This window comes from Leuresthes tenuis, unplaced genomic scaffold, assembly GCF_036924035.1.
Source record: "Leuresthes tenuis unplaced genomic scaffold, fLeuTen1.0.hap1 SCAF_5, whole genome shotgun sequence".
NCBI classification, from domain to species: Eukaryota; Metazoa; Chordata; class Actinopteri; order Atheriniformes; family Atherinopsidae; genus Leuresthes; species Leuresthes tenuis.
Window position 1 is genome coordinate 22,976,542 of NW_027325359.1, and position 20,398 is coordinate 22,996,939.

A 20,398-nucleotide genomic window follows, 5' to 3' on the forward strand; every position below is an offset into this window, starting at 1 on the left:
CACAGCAAGAGGGTTCTCCCCGTGTATGCATGGGTTCCCTCCAGGTACTCTGGATTCCTCCCACCGTCCAAAAACATGCATGTCATGTTAATTGGTGACTCTAAATTGTCCGTAGGAGTGAGTGTGAGCGTGCATGGTTGTTTGTCTCATTTGTCTCTATGTGGCCCTGTGATGGACTGGCGACCTGTCCAGGGTGTACCCCGCCTTTCGCCCAATGACTGCTGGGATAGGCTCCAGCCCACCCGCTACCCGACTGATGGATTGACAGTATAGGAAATGGATGGATGTTTTAAGCAAAGACAATGGCCACAGCTCAGAAAGGCACAGACAAAACAATTTATTTTTAAAATTTGCAGAATTTAGTGTAAAAGTAAAGATTTGTGATTTTGGTATTGAATATATGTAGTGGCACAAGGTGTGGGGGTCTGCCTTTTAAGGCGATATTGATAAATGTAAATGTGACCAAACAGCGCTACCCTAGGAATTTCACCCAGGGAATTTATTTATCAGTGGACTAACCCAACTGGAAGAAGGCACTGAGGTCCGTTATGCAAATAGGCAGACGGTAGTTTGATTAGTACAAAAATACTTTATTTATACAAGTACCTAGTTAAAATGTATGTTAAAAATATTACTCACTGAGGGGGGGAATAAAAGGGGACCAACCAGTGCTGAGACCTACTGTGAAAGACTGCATTCCAAAGGGGCAGGGGGATTCCAGGGACACCACACGTGAGGGAAAATAAAGAGAAATCAATCAAATCAAATGCAAACACAATACAAAAGGGGACACCAATCCACCACCTCAGCATGGGGGAGACCAGAGAGCAACAAATAAAAAAATAAATAAAAAAACAAACAGTAACTAATCACACTACAATTGCATTTATGGGTTGCAACAAAACAATTTACAAAAGGAAAATAAATTAACACAAAGGGACATAGACTAAATGTTAAATATAAATATTTCAACATTTATCATCACAGTAACAGTGTTACACATATTAATAGCTGTAAACACACATAAAAACATTAGAAAAATACATATGTTGGTTTAGTGCTTACCTACGTCCTAAAAATAAGGAGTAAACATTTATAATCATCACTTTAAAAGTTGTTTGTACGTTGTTTTTGGTACCTATTTGTTTCCCAAATATATTAGTGTGTCTGTGTGAATGGGTGAATAGGAGGCATTAACTTAAAGCACTTTGTAGAAAGGCGCTGTATGAAGTTCAGTCCATTTCCTTTTATTAGTTTGTGGGGCAGATCTGCCACATCCAATATGGAGGACGTGCTGACATATCGCAGCAACGGACTAACCTGCTCAATGAGGCGTCTATGTATATATGTTGAAGTGGCCAAATGTCAATATTTGTCAACTGTCATTTCCATCAGCTGTAATTGTCCTCAGGTGTTATTCAATACTATTCAATCTATTACAAACCCATCCGATAACATTCTGAAAAATGTGTCAGTGGCAACCTGCAATGAGTTTTTGCATTACTTTATTGAAAAAGTAGCCTCTATTAGACAGACTATTAGGTTCAATAATTCTAAAGCACAGCGTCTCCTTTCATTTGTATGCAGATGATCTACAACTCCATCTGCCCATTGTGTCAACTCTCCAGATGCCATGGAGTCCGTCCACAAATGTCTGAGTGACATTAAACTCTGGCTATCACAAAATGTTCTGTCCCTAAACAAAAACAAGACAGAATGTATTTTGTCTGGTTCATCAAACCCGCCTACTACTACACTTGGTCTTGGTCCACTGGAACCCTACTGTAATAACGTTTCTGAGCCGCTGTGACCTGGAAACAGCCATCCATGCCTTTATTAGCTCAAGGTTAGATTATTGCTATACACTGTACATTGGACTTAGCCAAACATCTCTCCACAACTCTCTACAACTGGTACAAAATGCTGCTGCCAGGCTCCTAACTAACACCCGTAAAAACAACCACATCACACCTGTACTTTACTCCCTCCACTGGCTACCTGTACAATTTAGGATCCAGTTTAAAACCTTGTTATTTGTTTTCAATGCAGTTAATGGCCTTGCACCTCCCTACATAGGTGAAACCCTGAGGTTTCATCAATCTGGTAGAACTCTCCGCTCTGCTGTTCAACATCCACTGGAGGTCCCCCGGTCCAGGTGTAAGCAGTGGCAGGTCCGAAATGTTGGAATACACTGCCCTCTGATCTACATACCACCACTGACCTACCTCAGTTCAAAGCCAAATTAAAAACACATTTATTTAAACTGGCTTTTCACCGAAGTTGTAACTCATCTTTATGTTGTTGTCTTGTGTTATATGTAATCTACTTTTAAATCTACTTTTGGAATTGTGAAGCACTTTGGTCAATCTCTGGTTGTTGTAAGGTGCTATCTAAATAAATGTTGATTGATTGATTGATATATGTCTGTGGGTGTAGGTACCAGACCAGATCGGCTTGGGGTCCTTCGTCTGCTGATTACGTCACACAATACGCTATCTACTGCAACGCCACTCGAACAAACTACATTGCGTTCGACTTTCACGATAGATAGATAGATAGATAGATAGATAGATAGATAGATAGATAGATAGATAGATAGATAGATAGATAGATAGATGCCATTTCTTTAAGCAAATTTTCAGTTGTCTTATTTACTTAGACTGTGCAATTATATATATTTATATATGTATATGTCAGAAACCGGCAGGACACAGGCGCAGGGTTTTCAGAATAAGTTAGTTTATTTCTTTAAACCACTTATATGTCTCCAGGTCAGAGAAATCAATGGACTATGGAAGGCTAACACACTTGCCTCAATAACTATGATGAGGGCAGTGTGACTATAAAACTATACTCTGAATGCTGAATTTAAAGGCCCGGGGAATTTATTCAGCTCAGAATACCCTCAAACGAGAATTTAGAGGAAGAGTGTGAACGTAGCTGATGTTTAAACGAGCGCTGTAACGCTTAAAGTAAAGTAAAACGGATTACTTACTGAAAGTGAAGACTGCTGAGCTTAACTGAATAAATCGGAGCTGTCGCTCCTGATGCAAAATGAAATACACACGGTCACAAAACGTGATCGCATGGATGACTAAATTAGAGTCATTTGCTGTATTAATAAACAGCCGAAGCGCCATGTTCGTGTTTAACTGTAAAAGCAGTGAAAAGTTATTGAAACTACGGTTGAACCCAGTTGATAAAAACTGCGGGTGTGTTGCCTTAAAAGACTTACAAGCCCTGATTAAAATAATAAACGGCACTGGTGAATGAACCAATTTTACTGCAGAAAATTGAGTTGGTGATGATCTTTGAAGGAACTCGGAACTTAGACAACCATGTCTGAGCATCGTGAGTGTTTAAAAGTCTGTGAGCAGAGGCCTTTGCCTCCCCTTGAGTTATTTCTACTGTGTGCTGTGTAAAACGGAAGTTGATTCCCTCATGCCCCCAGGGAAGTGAGACAGTAACACTGAAAGTGTGGAGGACTATTGGTAGGCGGTGCTAAAACTTGTTACCAGTGAAGTCAACTCCTTACCTCCTTCACTCAGCCCCTCCCTAATCGGCACCCCAAGTCTGGGGGTATCTATTAGTCATTCTGGCTAATCACATTGAGAATAAGAAGAAAGGCCAGGAATTTTGCTTAGTATCGATGAATACCAGCTATTTTTGAATATTCTTTTTCATTCGTTTATTTTACCAAAATCAGATTACATTAACAGGAACTGATTATAAGACACTAAGGCTTAAAGAAACAACAGCCAGGAGCATGTATTTTCCCTTTTGTGATAGCATTAATGTTTCCCTCTTTTTACCATAACTGCTTCTACATCAAATGCATCCTTCCATTTTGAGTAGAATAACACAGTCGTGTTTATTTTAGCATCCTTCCTTATTTGTTTCTAGAGTAAACAAATACAAACGGAAGATTTAATTGAAGGTAAACAATCTTGTTTCCGAACTGATTAACCAAACCACCACAACCATTTTACCTGTTCTAAGCTCAAACTTAAACTCAGAAAGACCACTTTGTGAGTCAAGTGGAAACATGATGTTGAACTTAGCAGAAAAGACAATCCTGAGTTATGCCGTGAAGACAAGAGGCATCAAAACCCCTGAAACTGAACCAATCAGTTTAGAGCCATTAGCTGAGACAAAGGCTAAAATGGCCAAAGAAGAATCTCTTCTACTTGATTAGCTTAGCTGTGGTGTTTTTTAAATACGCACATCAAGTGATGGAACAAGCCACTGGCTTGACTTAAAGCTCAGTCACAGAAAATGTCACAGTCAAAGGAGGAAACCAAATTCTTCCAATACCGACTTGAAGTCACTGAGAGGGCATCTAGCCAAGCTACTGCTACTACTAACAGAATTAACAACACAGGTTGAGAACTCAAACCAAGAAATCATTTAACTGAGTGAAAACAACAAAAGGCTTGAACAGGCACTTCAAAACTGCCAATAACAGTTGTTTTTAACCAGAGAAGGTGGACCGAGCACAGAAAGAGTCCCAGACATCCCTCCAGGTGGTCCTGCGGAAAGTGCAGAATTTAACAGTCCAGCTTACGATGAGCATCTCAATGTTAAGAAGGAACAAAGGCAGCTGTTGAAAGAACAGTAACTTCACTGTCGGCCCATCTTAACAGTGCCTCATACCCACAACTTACGGCTAAATACGACATTCCTAAATCTGACCTTTTTCGATTCTTTCAAATTCGGAATTATGTCAGGATGCATGTACCTGGCTTTGAGATTCTGGTAGAGCATGCGGCCCTTGAGGCAATAAACAAATTTGACCCTACTGCTAAGGGGGCGTTTTCGTTCTTTTACCGAATCTTGCACAACAATACGCAGTTGAACACAGCGAGTCTTAGGCAGGCATGGACAGATGAGCTGAATGCAGAACTGGAAGATGAAGTATGGGATGAATGTTTAAAAAGTGTACATGATTGCTCTGTGAATGTCAGACATTGCCTTATTCAGTTCAAGATGGTGCATAGGCTCTATTATTCCAGAGAAAAACTGTACAGTTTCTTTCCTGATGTTTCACCCATTTGTAACAGATGCAAGTCTATGACTGGTAACTTAACACATTCTTTTTGGTTATGCAGTAAACTGTACACATACTGGAAAAGTGTTTTTCACTGCTTCTCTCTGGCTTATGGCAAATGTTGGGAGCCGGATCCATTTGTAGCCATTCTCGGGGCAACCACTCCTTTGTCTTCTGCTAATAAATATGAGAAAAAAAGCTATCCTATTTGGAACTGTGATCACGAAGAAGATAATTCTTCGTGGGTCGAAGTCGGACATTGCACCCAAGTATGATCAGTGGTTGAGAGAAATGGCAAATATGCTTCACCTGGAGCGTCTGAGACTTTATAATGAAGACAGGGAAGACATATTTGATAGGATGTGGGACCCCGTACTGCAACTGTTTCAGGGAAAGGACTTAAGTATGGATCATTGTGAAACGCCTGCTGTGTGTATCTTTCAGTCTACTCTTAATTTTGTGTAGTCTTTTGTTTAATTTATTGTCATGACTGTGGCTTTTGTTATTTCTTTACTAGGATGTGCTGATCCTGTTCATGCCTTTTAGTTTATTTGTTAGTTTTGGGGTGGGTCTTTTTTCTTATTTTTATTTTTGTTTGTCCTGTGTTCATTTTTCATTCTGGAAAATAATAAACATATATTTAAAAAAAAAAAAAAAAACCTACTCTTGATCGAGGATCTAATTATTGACCTATATCCAACCTCCCTTTTATGTCTAAAGTTTTTGAAAAAAATCGTTGTTGCTCAACTTTGTGATAATTTACATAGAACTAATCTGAAGAGATTCCGTCAGGATTCAGAGCTCATCAAAGCACAAAAATTGTAATGGTGAAAGTTACCAATGATCTCCTCTTGGCCTCTTATGCCTTATGTGCTTGTCCTAATGAATCTCAGCGCTGTATTTGGTACAATCACATTTGATTCTGTTACAGAGACTTGGACATGTTATAAGTATTAAAGGAACTGTATTAAGCTGGTTTAAGTCATATTTATCCAATAGATTTCAGTTTGTTCATGTAAATAAAGAATCCACACACAAGAGTAAGTCATGGAGTTCTGTAGGGTTCTGTGTATGGATATATTTTAGTTTATACTTGCTTCCTTTAGGTAACATTATTAGACAGCATGGCATAAATTTCCATTTCTACCCACGACATCAATCAGTTGGTTAAACTAAAAGCGTGTGTCAAAGACATAAAGAGCTGGATGATTGATTCTTCTGTTTCTAAATTTAGACAAAAGTTGTTGTCTGATATAGTTACTCTAGATGGTATTTCCTTGGCTTTTCAGTTTCTGTTTTACAATTCTGCTCTTCCAGTGCAAGTCTGGACCCACCTGCATGGGCTTAGGATCTTCCGCAGGGGGAGAAGACACTGACTGGTTTCAAAACCGACCGGAGGCATTTAAAAAATGCAGTAGAAATGAAGTCATCTGCGCACTTGATAAACTGAAGCATCTCCTTCGACTCACAAAACTTGACTGAGCTTTGGTTATTGGTAGGCTCTTTTTCGACCAGAGAGCATAACGCTTTTTCATGTTCTCTTTTTCATCAAAATTTGTAATTTGCTTGTAATTTTTTAGGTTTGAAGCCTTTTCACTAAGCAGTTCCCTTCTTGAAAGGTAAAAGTGTTATCTTAATAGCACTGATTCAAAGCAAAACCACCATGAAAAGGCACTGCACATGAATAAACAACGATTTCATCAGAACAATTCATCTATCTTAATGTTTGGAATATACTTAAGAAGTTTCAGGTATACAGGTTTGGTACTCATGTTTGGTCTGTCACGATCATGCTTGGCTGTGCTGTTTTGTTGTGGTTTTTGAGTGTTAGGCAGGGATGAGCAGGTTTCCTGGAAGTCCGGGGCTGAGTCTGGATTGCCCCTGCTTTCATACCTATTCCTCATTTGCCATCATCTGTGCACAATCTTAAGGGGCTGCAGGAGAAGCCAGCCTTCGCCAGATTGTCTCACTTCACCAGTGGTTAATTAGGCCGATCCTTGAGGTTAACCTGAGATTTACTTCTTGTGCTTACCTCACCTTCCTGTGTTCTTCAGTCCCCATATCATAATTGTTTTCCTCATTCTGAATTCCCATGTTAAGGATTAGCATTCTTATCGGAGTATGAAACCTTCCTGCCACACCAACCTGCCTGCTTGCCCTCACCGCCGATTCGGAGCCACAGCACCACAGCCAGAATCCGCTCTTTCTCACTGGAAATCCTCCTGGACTCCATAAGAATGATTCACTCCTCTTGTCCGGACATTCCCTCATGTTGGATTCTCACTAACCACCTCCCTTCTCTCTGTGTTCCTTGACCACCCGGATCCTCCCCTGGCTGTCAACGACGTTCTCTCTGTTAATAAAATTAGTCTTTTAAACTCTGTGTCCGCGTCTGTGCTTAGGCCCTCTTTGAGTCAGCTAGGCACCTATCCGTGATTATGGTCAGATCTTATGGCAGCTTTAAATAAGAATTCTAGTCGACATTAACTTTCAGGTATGATTATTTGTATTGTGTTTTTGACTTGTATCACTTTTGCAGAATAATTTGATCAGGAAAGCATTTAATCAGCATTTTTCCTGAAATCCATCTGTATTTCACAAATGCACACAAAGATTGTTTTTATGTGTATTTCAAGGACACATTTTAATTGCACTCAAGAATACATAATCAGATTTATTTCTCCTTTTTAAATCACATGGGGCACTCATCTGGAATTTCACTGTCTCCACAAATTAAACCCTGATGACTTTAATTGTGGTTGGATGCAGCAGTTTTGGAGAACAGCTCCATCCGGCGTAGCACTGACAGGTAAAGTTTTCGGCCCAGGTGTTGAGGTCACCAGCAGATGGGAGACCGACAGCAATGTACTTCCTGCCAGCTCGAAGGATGCGGAAGTAGGTGGGGTTCAGGTGTAGGTAGTGGGGGGAGTCGTAGCTCTTTCTGATGCAGCGGCCCTTTCCTTGGCATAAGACCTCACTGCAGAGCATGGTAGCCGCTGTCACGTTGGCAATGTACGGATTGACAGTGGATGTCAAGTAGTCAGACAGAGACTGACAGGTAACCTGCAGGAAGAGCCAGAGGGTGGTTAATAGTTAATAGCTGCATTTATGCATTTGGCAGACACTGACTTACACTGGTACACAGTAGGTATGCAGAGCAAGGGGATCTTGCCTGAGGTAGTACCTATCTTGCAGTGGATTTAAACCCAGGTCACTCACATGAAAGGTAGCAATCTTACCACTACACTATCCAGTCCCAGTCCAGTCCAGTCCCAGACAAGAGCAAGCAACTCTAAGATACATGCATACACACAAAATTTGTCCTCCGCTTTTAACCCATCCAGGTTAGCACCTGTTGACACAGGGTCACACACTCATAGAGACAAATGCCATACACCACCGCCGCCATTCACAGCACCCAGGGAGCATGGGGGTACGGTCCCTTGCTCAAGGGCACCTCGGCTGTGACAAGGACGTGGACTGACACCCCTCCAGCTGTCAGTTTCACCAATCTTTTTGTCACTCTAACCACTGACCCACTAATTAGCCTCTAATTATCATACTGTCTTCAACTGTTTTGTAAGAGCTAAAATAGAGATAATCAGAGAGATCTGACTTTGGGCCTTGACCAGTTATTCAATTTATTTGCAATTTTAGAAGTCCTCCATAGTACCTGATGGTGTCAACTTTATGAGACACCACCTACGGTCCTCTTCACAAAAATAGTCTTGTGACTGAAAACAGGAGATGAACAAATGTGAATAAACATGATCACATATCATTTCACAGATCAATGAGGATTACCACTCAGTTCATAATATTTTAAATATGAGTGTAGAGGAAAATAGTTGGTAGAATATTGAGCTAGAAAAAAAGACAAGATCAGATTGAATTGCAATAGCAAAAGTAAAAGTAAAAATTTAACATGGACATCATTCAGAAGAAGGGCACTGAGACTGTACTAAGGGTATGGTAAAGCATGGTGGTGGAGATATCAAAGGGGGCTGTTTCTATTGCAGAAGAAACAATATACTCATATTTGACTCATATATTCTCAAGTCCACAAAGGATTTTTTGATGCAAACTTGAAGAATTTATTCAAGCAATAAAAATTACAGTTAAGTAACATAATAATCTAAAACCTAACAGCGGTTTAAGCTAGATTTAGCCTCCTAGAGCATCTATGGACCAATGATCAACTCATTAGTATCTTGTGTGGATGAAATCAAAGATGCGCTGACTGAAACAAGGAATAATTCGCCACAGCTACTGCAGACAGTTGATGTCTTCATTCCCAGATGCAGTCATAGACTGCAATCTCAAGGGTGCCAGACAAATTACTGAAATATAGTGAAGCTGCCACTGGGTACAAATATTCTTATTAGTCTTCAATCTGAGATATACTTCATTCTGAGGAACATTTTCTTTACAGTTTTGAGAACCTTTGAGAAAAATGTATGTAGACACAAGCCAATGTTAGCTTGCAGGTACAAGGTTGTCTAACACCTTCCCACTGGGCTTTGTGGATTATTTTTTTAGCTTTAGAGCACAATCTATCTGAAACATTAAGCAAATTACATTTTGCCATGTTTATGACTGACTGCAGTGTGTCTAACTATCTTAAATACTGATCTTGTTATACTGCAATTAAGGGCAACTAGAAACTTTCTAGGAAATTTCTCATCTCAAACTAACAAAAATATTAAAAAAACACCATAATGAATCATATGTTGTAGTCAGTAAGTTTTCTAGTTGTTCAAAAAAAATTGCTTTTAGAGTTACACAAAAGATTTTTGTTACTCCTCAGTGTGGGGAGGAATTTACAAACTGCATTTACAAATGCCTTTTAAGTAGATATTATTTGCTGTGTCACTGTGTTATCAAATGCAATTAAATGTGCACATTTCTAATTGTGGCTTGACTGTAAAACTAATGTAATTTCCACTATATGTTAATTCAGTGTTTCACTTTGATCTTATTCACATGAATTTGAAAACAGTAAGTGTGCATTAACAGGTGAAGATGTCACTTTAATGTCTGACTCAACTTTGATATAAAAGAGCAAGTTATAATACTTGAAATGAAAGAAAATAGCATAACCCAACAACAAAAAAGAAGTAAGTGAAATAAAAGATGCAGTAGGTCTTTCACACATCTGTAAGCTGAGATAACAAACAGCTTGGTCAGTGCTTCTGAAAAGAGGAACTGAGGGCAGACATATAAGTTGCTGATTAAAGCTGAGTCATCTGAGTTCTTGTGTCAGACAAGTTCTTCAGACCTTAACACCCCCCCCCCCCCCCCCCCCCCCCCCCCCCCCCCCCCGGCCACTAATACTCACAGAGCGGCAGTTACCTCATTGCTGTAGTCTTTGATGCCTCCCCACATCACAATCCCAGATGCTCCCAGAGCTGCAGACTCTCCAACGGTGCTGACAAGATCCATCTAGTAGAGCAAAGAACAGTTAACTCTTTAAGAAGCTGCCATTGATAGTTCCCCTAGAAGTTACCTGAAGTTTGATTGGTCCAAACTTTTAAGTTTTAGCCACAATGTGACAACCCCAGATTTTCTCCTAAAATGAAATCTGACAAAATCCCCTTGTAGGTATAGTAATTCAAGTTGCAGCAAAGTCCTCAAAATATTCTCATCCCTAATGGGGATTCATTCATCCTTCTGCATAGCAACAGGTAGCAATGGTATACAACAGAAAAAAGTAATTGAGACCGGAAGAGATGTTTTCAGCTGGATTCTTCTGGAAAGAGAGTGACAAAAAATATTATGGAATATGTTAATCATGTTTTGCCTCACTGTCACAGTATAATGGTAGGGAGCACCTGAATAAAAATGCACTGAGGAAAATTCTCACCATACCCACTACAATGCAATTATTGCTGAGTGTCCACAAAGTTAAGCTAATTTTCCATCCATCCATTTTCTATACCCGCATAATCTGTCGGTTTGGTCGCGGGGGGAGCTGGAGCCTATCCCAGCGGTCATCGGGCGAGAGACCCTGGACAGGTCGCCAGTCTGTCACAGGGCCACACAGAGACAAATGAGACAAACAACCATGCCCGCTCACACTCACTCCTAAGGACAATTTTAGAGTCACCAATTAACCGAACATGCACGTTTTTGGATGGTGGGAGGAAGCCGGAGTACCTGGAGAGAACCCACGCTTACACGGGGAGAACATGCAAACTCCACACAGAAAGGCCCCAGGTGGGGATCGAACCTAGAACCCTGTTAAGCTCATTTTAAGTAACCAAACACTTACCTGGCTCTCAAACTTCTGGGCCTGATCCCGGTAAAGCAGCCTGGAGTAGACATAGATTGGCACTGTATAGGCACGTTTAGGCAGCGCTGCCACTCTGAGAGCCTCCTGGACACGATTGCGAACGAAGAGTGCAGCTTTGGGTGAGTTCCTTAGGCTCAAGTGTAGGTAGACAGAGGGAAACAGGGCAGTGCTTCGTTCCCATAGCCACAGCATCTGGTTGTTCTGCTCCTGAATGTTTGTGGAGCACTTCCCTGTGTAGCCTGGCTTCTCCCATCCATAGTTGAAGCAGTCAGGAAACAGATAGAAACCCCAGCGGCGGCTTGGACGCTCACCAATACCAAGGCTGATAGTTTTCTCCATGAAGAGTCGTCCAGCTAGTTGGAACTGGTGCCTTGCCAATTTAGAAATTTGTGTTGATGACAAAAATGGAAACATTTGAAGAGCATGAGTAATGGACAACTTCCGATAAATACGTTTTGATCCCCAGTTCTGGTCCCAAAGAGGTCGCCAGGACTCCCAGTCAATGACTGCGAGCCCAGGAGAAGAATCTTGGGAGATGTAGTGATCTATTTGACTCTGGGCTTTGGTAAGATGCTCTGTTAGGTTGCCATTTTGAGGAACACCACCTTTGTAGATCTTCTGCTTCATGGTGTCAACTTTAGGGTAAAGACCAAGCCGGTCTTCATAAAAGATGGTAAGAAACTGACCTGGCACAGCTGCAGGTGTTGTCATTGCCTGGAAGGCTGCAGTGTCCAGTGGAATGTGAAGTTGTTGACATCGGTCGGTGGGGGCATTCCATATAGCCACAAAGGGATGATCTTGGATCAATGGTGGCTCCGTTGGTGATAGAGCAAGAACTGAGATGAATGAGCCAGTAATACAGAAGATGACACAAGATAGGAAGGGCGAGGCCATCATTATGGCTGGACAAAGAAAATAGACAACAAATACATGAAGGCAACAAATAAATGATGCAGACATCCAATTTTAAACAGCATAAAAAAGTTTAACAACACATATTACTGTGTAACAAAAATAAACATCTCTCCAGTCATATTGTTTTCTCTTCTAAATTAGTGAAATATATTTCAAACTGCTTGTGGATCAGCAATAAAACATATTAAAACATAAGAATGTTTTTTTTTTAACAATTTTAGAAATTAGGATGAAATTTTATGTTTGTTAGTTTGGTTTGAAGTTTTCTTTGTCTCTCCAGACAGTGTTTGCAAATTATATTTATTTGCAGATGATAGAGCACTAAACATACTGTAAACTGAAAAAAATGCATGCGTGTCTATGTTGACCAGTCTGATTTGGAATTTAGAACATTCATAATATTTGGAAGCCAAGAAAATAAAATAATTTTTTCTACTATAAACTGATATATTTACATGGTCTCTTCCTGGTAATACTGTACGTCTGAATATGCTAGATAGGCTGTATCATTGTAGTTCTTATATTAAATAATATATATATATACATATATATACATATTTAGGATTTATTAGGAAAGAACTAAGAAAGTTTAATAATTTCCCAAGGACAACATTGTGTACAGCAACCGTTGTCACTTAACAACAATAGAATTCAGGTGTCAATTTTCTATATATTCTTTATATTAATCTGAGGTATAAATATAATCATATTGTCACTATAAATGACATTTTATACAAGTATACCAAATAATTATCTTTTTTAACAAAATGTCATCAACTCCTACCTGCTGCTGTCCTCACTGACTAGTAAATAACTACTCAGCTTCTCACGTTTGGTTTTTGCCATTTCATGTCAGGAAATGTTTTTTACACTGATAGATCCTTATCTGAAAAATGTTCTAGAGTTGGGCCTGGTCTCACATTTAGAATGTTACTAAGGGCTTAGTGGTAAAAAAAAACTGATGGTAAAAAAAAAATGCTTTGAATACGTTGGCACTTTTTGAATTTGACAAAAACACACACACATGAATAAATCAGTAAATTAATAAATTGAATGTTTGTTTGAAAGCATTAAGGGTGGCAATACTAAGTCTAAAATTCTTTGGTGAGTTGGTGGGATAAGAACATTACAACAGTAGATGCCTGTAACTGTATTAGAACTGAAGGAAGTAGTGACCCACATCCTTTCATATACAGTCAGATTAAATTTGCCTTTTTATATTTTCATACTATTCAAACATGGAGTGTGGATCGTAAGACCTGATAGAGCTCTCTTCCCAATCACACCTTATGCTGTTGGTCACTGTATGTGAAGTGTTTAATCAGTTAGATTTGCATACCTACTCTGTCTTTCGCATCTTTAGTTTGCAATATGTATAACGATTTATAAATGGCCCCCAAAATGTACAGCAGAAATGTTAACTTACGCATGAGGAAATGTTTTCAGTTTGTGTGATGTTTTTGAAGCGTCACAATGGGTGAGAAAGCAAATTTTGTAATTTATCTGGTCACATCTCTTCCTCTTTTTGTCCTTTGTTGAAGGAATGAATGTCAAAAGAAACACCATGTGTTTAAGAAAAGTCTTTATTTGCAGTACGTTTACATTCAGATAACATTTTCATTGTACTACACAATCTTTGTAATATACTTTACATGGTTTATATTCTTGAAATATATTTGAACAAAGTAACAAATAAAAACACCTCCTGCATTGTATTGATTGAAGTCAGATTCTTCTGACCTGAGTGTCTCTTGAAAGTTGGCCTGGGAAACTTATGATAGATGCTACATAACATAACTAAAGACCAGAAACTCCTTGGGGTGATATAATGTTACATTTGAGGGCAGCTTGCAGCTCTGAATTTTTTACACTCTAACTAAGAAAGATAAAAGAAAACACCACAATATTTCCAATTTGATAGTCAAGTAAGGTTCTTTAACACAGCTTGTCTATTTACCAAAAATGGTCAGTTCCTGCTTTCCATTTTTGAGATACATTGGATGTTACATAAGGGTCTCTCTGAATTTGAAAGGGTTTGACTTTTGTGGTGAAGAGGCAGGTGATTCACAAAGCAAACCTGTCAATTTACCCTTCAAACGACACACCAGTCCTCAATTATCCTCATAGTCTTTGAGAAGAGAAAGAATAAGATTGTGAATACATGTCTCTGAAATTAATTTCCATCATGTGGTGGCTGAACTCAACCCCTTAGAAACAAGATGAGGGCTTCAGACATCTGTAGGATGCTCAGAGTCGAGTGACTTCTTCGATTGCATGTCAAGGACCCAGAACATGCCCCCTACTCACTAACTTACATTGGGCTTTTTTGACCATTGTTTGTTGATGTCTTGTTTGAGATTCCCTCAAGAGGAGAAGGACCAAGGTGCGGGACTAACTGCTATCAAAAGGAAGGAAGGAAGGATGGAATTTCACAAAGATTTTACAGTGTTGATATTAAAAGACAAATATGGAACTAATCGTAATGTATAACGTATATCTTTAGATGATAACACATATGCACCCGTCCAAAATGTTTCAAATTTAGACTTGTATTTTTCTCTTTTGTCTTTTAGAGCTCAAAACTAAAAGACTAAATTCGATATGTCCCTATTATAAAATGTTTAAAAGATTTCCAGTACCTTTTTCCTCTCTGCTATAACTGCTAAGGTTTAGGTCACTAAAACTGCGGTAAAATAAAATTTGCAGTCTTACAAAGCTTGTGTTCAGAATTAGACAAAATAGAACTTTGGATTAAAACAGTACCTCAGGGTTCATCTGAGTCAAATACAGTATGTACCATCTTCTACATGCTGTTCAGTGTTAATTCATATCTACAGTGCTGTGCATCAGCTTTGGAGATAGTAGCCATTTGTCAGCTATGTAAGATTAAATCCAAAACTAATCCAAATCTGTTGATTTCACTTCTCAAAACTAAAACATTAGCTTTTCTGTTTTGATGTTTGTTTTTTAACATAATAGTATATATCAGAGATATAAAAGGACACCTTTATTCAAACTCATTTTGACAGGTGACCTCTGACCCCTTATCGATCAATCAAATTAATATGACAGGTGACCTTTGTTTGACATCCGTTTGCTGACATCTGGGGATATGACTTTTGACCTCTTATCGATCGATCAAGCTATTTTGACGTGTGACCTCTGTTTGACATAGATTAGCCATCTGTTGAAGAGATCTAAGGAAGGAAGGGGGAGTTTATGGCTAGGGTTAAGAATGATTACAGCTAAAGTCAGGAGGTTGTGAGAAATATATTAGTTGAATGTTTAAATAAGAGAAAGGGTTAATAGAAAAGGTTAAGTTGTAGAAGTGGTCAGCATTTTAACAGCTTCAAAGACCGGTCCCTGTAAGGTAAAGATGGGAAAATAATTAGATGTGTGGGGGTGGGGTCTGCTAACAGACATCTGGTTGTCTCTGGCTGCACCATACTGTGACACTGAACGGAGGATGGGTTGTTTATAGCAAATAGAGGTAGGTTTAAATTACATGAAAAAGGTTTCCCTCTTAGTTTGCATACATGTTGTATATGGTATCATGGGCTAATCTACAGAGAATTCACTAATAGAACAGGTTGCCCATAAAGTTTACATCTAGTTCTCGCTCTGACTGATCAGCTCACACTATGAGAGCCAACTGCAGGGGGTCGTAAGAATGCATCATGCTGCGGCACTGGGCTGTAGGGGGGCAAATGGCCCGGGTCAATAAGAATGCAAAGTACAGTGTGGTAAACAGTATGTGTCCTTGTCTTAGTTCGTAAGTAAACAAATGAACATATATGATGTTCACAAGGATGTACCATGCTGTGTGGGAATGAGATAACATTTTAAGTCTCGTACGAGCAAGGCTCAGGGTGCTGGAAAGTCCTCCTTTTACCAGGTGTTGCTAGCACTGCATGGATTTGGGTGGGGTGGGGGTGGGGGGTGTTAACAGACATCTGGTTGTCTCTGGCTGCACCATACTGTGACACTGAACGGAGGATGGGTTGTTTATAGCAAATAGAGGTAGGTTTAAATTACATGAAAAAGGTTTCCCTCTTAGTTTGCATACATGTTGTATATGGTATCATGGGCTAATCTACAGAGAATTCACTAATAGAACAGGTTGCCCATAAAGTTTACATCTAGTTCTCGCTCTGACTGATCAGCTCACACTATGAGAGCCAACTGCAGGGGGTCGTAAGAATGCATCATGCTGCGGCACTGGGCTGTAGGGGGCAAATGGCCCGGGTCAATAAGAATGCAAAGTACAGTGTGGTAAACAGTATGTGTCCTTGTCTTAGTTCGCAAGTAAACAAATGAACACATATGATGTTCACTAGGATGCACCATGCTGTGTGGGAATGAGACAACGTCTTACTTCACAAGTAAACAGAATCAATCTGTTACTAACCGTAGGGTGGATATAAACTAAGTGTGAAGAGCAAATGGGTTGAAATTAGCACTTCAAGAAATTTTTAAAACACTCCCTTATTTCTATGGAGGGGGGTAAGACTATATAAAATGGTTCAGGCATTTACGTCAGGGGCTCAACCGACAGGATAGGAACCATGGACACAGGTACGCAAAAAGTCTCCTTAAAACTTTAAAAAAAAAAAAAAACCAACAAAAAAACCAAAAAAAAAAAAAAAAAACCAACAACAAACAACTTTTTTTAGGACGGAAAACAAGAGCTGACGTCCATACACAGCCAACCGGCGGTTCTTTGGCACTCTTAGGAGTATTCAACGGTAAGTAAAAAAGATCTGATGTTAAACATATGAATGCGTGTATAATTATATTACCACACCATGACAGAGTGTTAATTTCCAGAGTTGGACGCAGAGGATTTGGATGACTTCATATTGACGCAAGCCGATTATGGTAATGTTACTTTAACTTTAATAACCTTTAACAAGTGAAATGTTTCAATGAAATAACAACAGATGTAATTGTTCACAGATTTACTAAACAGTGTGGAGCAAGGCCGAAAAAAGAAGAACCCAGCCGTGTTCGAAGGTGAATTGACTTTAAACGCGCCGGGAGGGGGAAACGGACTTTCCCTGAATAAATCCCGGCTACGACGAAGACTGCTCCCTGTACAACACAAACAGTTTTCAACTGAGTGTCCGAGTGTTAGTACAGAGGACGGACGGCAGGAAACATCTGTTCTACACACACCACCGAGTATACCTTACAGCCCACGAGAAACCCAACGACCCGAGTCGCCTGTGAGCGGCTACCATACCGACACAGCTGCAGGGGCTGGAGGGGCTGTCGGTTTACTAGGCTGCATAACGGCGCAGCTATTAGAGGCGCCAAGCGTTGCTCGCGGGGAGGAGGGACCCCTCGCTAAACAGCCTGATCAGCGGGGTAAGTTTTTAAAAAAAACTCATCACTCATTGTTTTTGTTTTCTCACGTGAGCGCGTAAGCGTCATACGTCATCAACACGGATGTGACGCATAGGGAGAGCGTGAAGGGTGAGAGGGGTTAAAAGAGCGCAGCCTTTTTTTTTTCCAGTAGAACTCATGTCTGGTGCCTGTAAAACAAGCCAGTTGATATATTATTACTGCTCTGTCCACTTATCCGTGCTGCATTCAACGGGAGCATTACATGGTAACATCTATGCAAATTTCACATAGTGTATACTTAAGCAAGGTTTTTTTTTTTTTTAAATTTATTTATTTATCTATTTTACGCTATTAAACTGTGTTTCAATTTGACAGAATCTGATGTTATAGCTCCCGTGAGGTCCGTGGTGAAGAATCGGCGGTGCAATAGAGTGCGCAACAGACTGTCGCTTGTCGAAGGGCTAATGAAAGGTACAGCCTATTATTATTATTATTATTATTATTATTATTATTATTATTATTATTATTATTTTAAATTATTATTATTATTATTATTATTTATTTTTTTATATATAATTTCTTTAATTTTTTTCATTTATTTTAATTTTAATTTTTAATTTTTAATTCTTAATTTTTTTTTTATTTTTTTTATTTTTTTTATTATTTTTTTATTTTTTATTTTTTTTAAATTCACAATCACTGAACCAGGTATATTCAAAATACTTTTATGGTTATTTCTCCTTCAACCACAGAGGCCGATCTGTCAATAGAACGGATAAATCCTCCAAGCCGGCCCGACCCTCGTCTGTGGAGGAAAAGAAACGCTACCATCCGACGTGAAAGATCAAGAGCTCGGGCATTCATGAGAAGTAGCGAGATTCTTATACAGAGAATTAACCGTGACTTGGCCGTGATTTCGAAGTAAAGTAAATGTGTGTATATATATATAAGTAGATATCTTAACCCCTCTTAGCCATTCTCAATTCTGTGTAAAGATGGATAATCAAGCAGGCAGAGCTGTGCCGGCTGTAATATCCGAGGCTGTGGGAAATTTGGAAAACATACCCATACCGGTTCATGTGTGGGATTACTTTACACCACTGGAGTATGCGCTCCTTAATATCGATTATCAATCATCTCCTATGAATATTGAAGAAGATGAAAATGGTCAAATTGATGTGTTACATGAATTAGAATCATCAGTCCTGAATTTAAACGGGCCTCCGCCACCCGGCCCGAGTTTACAAAATGAGTCATCAAAACCAGCTCCTTGTGTCACATCAATAGAGACAGCCTCAGCGATTAGTGCTTCTCAATCTTCAGCATCAGACACAGCCTCATCAAATCTGAATTCTTTACCTTCTCCAGCTGCAGCAGAGCAAACTCTGCAGCATGGTAGGGGGGTCAATCAGGAGAACGTAGCCGTCCCTGAATTAGAATCGTCAGTCCTGAATTTAAACGGGCCTCCGCCACCCGGCCCGAGTTTACAAAATGAGTCATCAAATCCAGCTCCTTGTGTCACATCAATAGAGACAGCCTCAGCGATTAGTGCTTCTCAATCTTCAGCATCAGACACAGCCTCATCAAATCTGAATTCTTTACCTTCTCCAGCTGCAGCAGAACAAACTCTGCAGCATGGTAGGGGGGTGAATCAGGAGAACGTAGCCGTCCCTGAAACGAGTCGGAGAGCTACACCTCAACCGATTGAGCGGGAACGCTACAATTGTCTTGAAATAAGACGTCCCGTCACAATACCGCGTCCGTGCCCTGATAGAATGCCCAACATCGCTGAGTTCACTTCAGCTGTTATGAGCAATCTTATTGAAGTGGCAGAAACAGCGCGATCACACGCCAGATGTAATGATGTCGTCCAGCTAGAATTAGTAGGTGAGAGTATTTCTCAACATATTACCGTTTCTGTCACAAATGAGTCTGATGTAATCCTGAAAGCCTTTCTGGACTTTTTAGACGAGTTAACTCAATCGAACGCAGAGATTGCCTCTGATACTAACATGGAGTTAGTCCTCCAGGTAGTAAGAAACCCTACAGGGGGCGCCAAACGGAAGGCTTCAAAAACCTTAGAATGCGAATTAATCCATAAGAAAAAACGTCACTTGTACATTACAGATAACTGTGACAATCAGCTCTGTTTCGCCATCAGTCTCGCGCACGTCTCCGGTTCTAAATTTACCGATAGTCAGGCTTCGGCCCAGGCGAGAGAGTGGCAGCGTCAGGCAGGGCTGACTGATCAGACGCCTGTGTCTTTCGGTGATGTTGGAAAATTCGAAAAAATCCTAAACAGAAAAATTGTGGTGTTTCACAGAACCAAGGGTGATCGAGCTCTGTGTAAATTTGAGACTGATTTCAGAGATCGATCAAGCCCTCTCTTTCTGTTATTACTCCAAAACCATTACTATGGAATAAAAAACCTCAAAGGATTTTTAGGGTCGAAGTACATTTGCGAGCACTGCTACACCAGTTACAATGAGCCACACTCACACTACTGTCCTGGTTACTGTCCTGTGTGTTGCGACTCGTCATGTACAAATCAAGAGCTCAGTCCTGTATTTTGTGGCGATTGCAACAGAAGCTGTCGTAACTCGTCGTGCTTCAACAGACACAAAGAACCTCGTGAGAGACCCCAAGCCAGAATGCAAGTGAGTCATTGTGATCTGATTAAAAGGTGTCCGACGTGTAAGAGATTTTATCGCGTTGCGATGACTAAGGTAAAAACCCCCCACGTGTGTGAAGGTTTAAAATGTAAAATCTGTGGTGAGAAACTGACCCTCGGTTCTACA

General features: G+C 39.9%; 1 protein-coding gene across 1 annotated transcript; it reads right to left on the reverse strand.

Annotated features, from left to right (window-relative positions):
- Positions 1–7,743: 7,743 nt before the first annotated feature.
- On the reverse strand, positions 7,744–12,238 carry spam1 (sperm adhesion molecule 1). The gene is made up of 3 exons (XM_072385276.1): positions 11,319–12,238; positions 10,400–10,489; positions 7,744–8,110 (listed from the first exon to the last, which is right to left on the reverse strand). Exons 1-3 carry the CDS (start codon positions 12,234–12,236, stop codon positions 7,781–7,783), a joined length of 1,338 nt encoding a protein of 445 aa, XP_072241377.1. The 5' UTR covers positions 12,237–12,238; the 3' UTR covers positions 7,744–7,780.
- Positions 12,239–20,398: the final 8,160 nt, after the last annotated feature.

Excerpts from the sequence above, each read along its gene's own strand:
- spam1 (XM_072385276.1), bottom strand. The coding sequence starts at position 12,236 with ATGATGGCCTCGCCCTTCCTATCTTGTGTCATCTTCTGTATTACTGGC. Across the intron at positions 10,490-11,318 it reads CCCAGAAGTTTGAGAGCCAG|ATGGATCTTGTCAGCACCGT; the intron begins GTAAGTGTTTGG and ends TTGCTCTACTAG. Across the intron at positions 8,111-10,399 it reads TCAAAGACTACAGCAATGAG|GTTACCTGTCAGTCTCTGTC; the intron begins GTAACTGCCGCT and ends CTCTTCCTGCAG.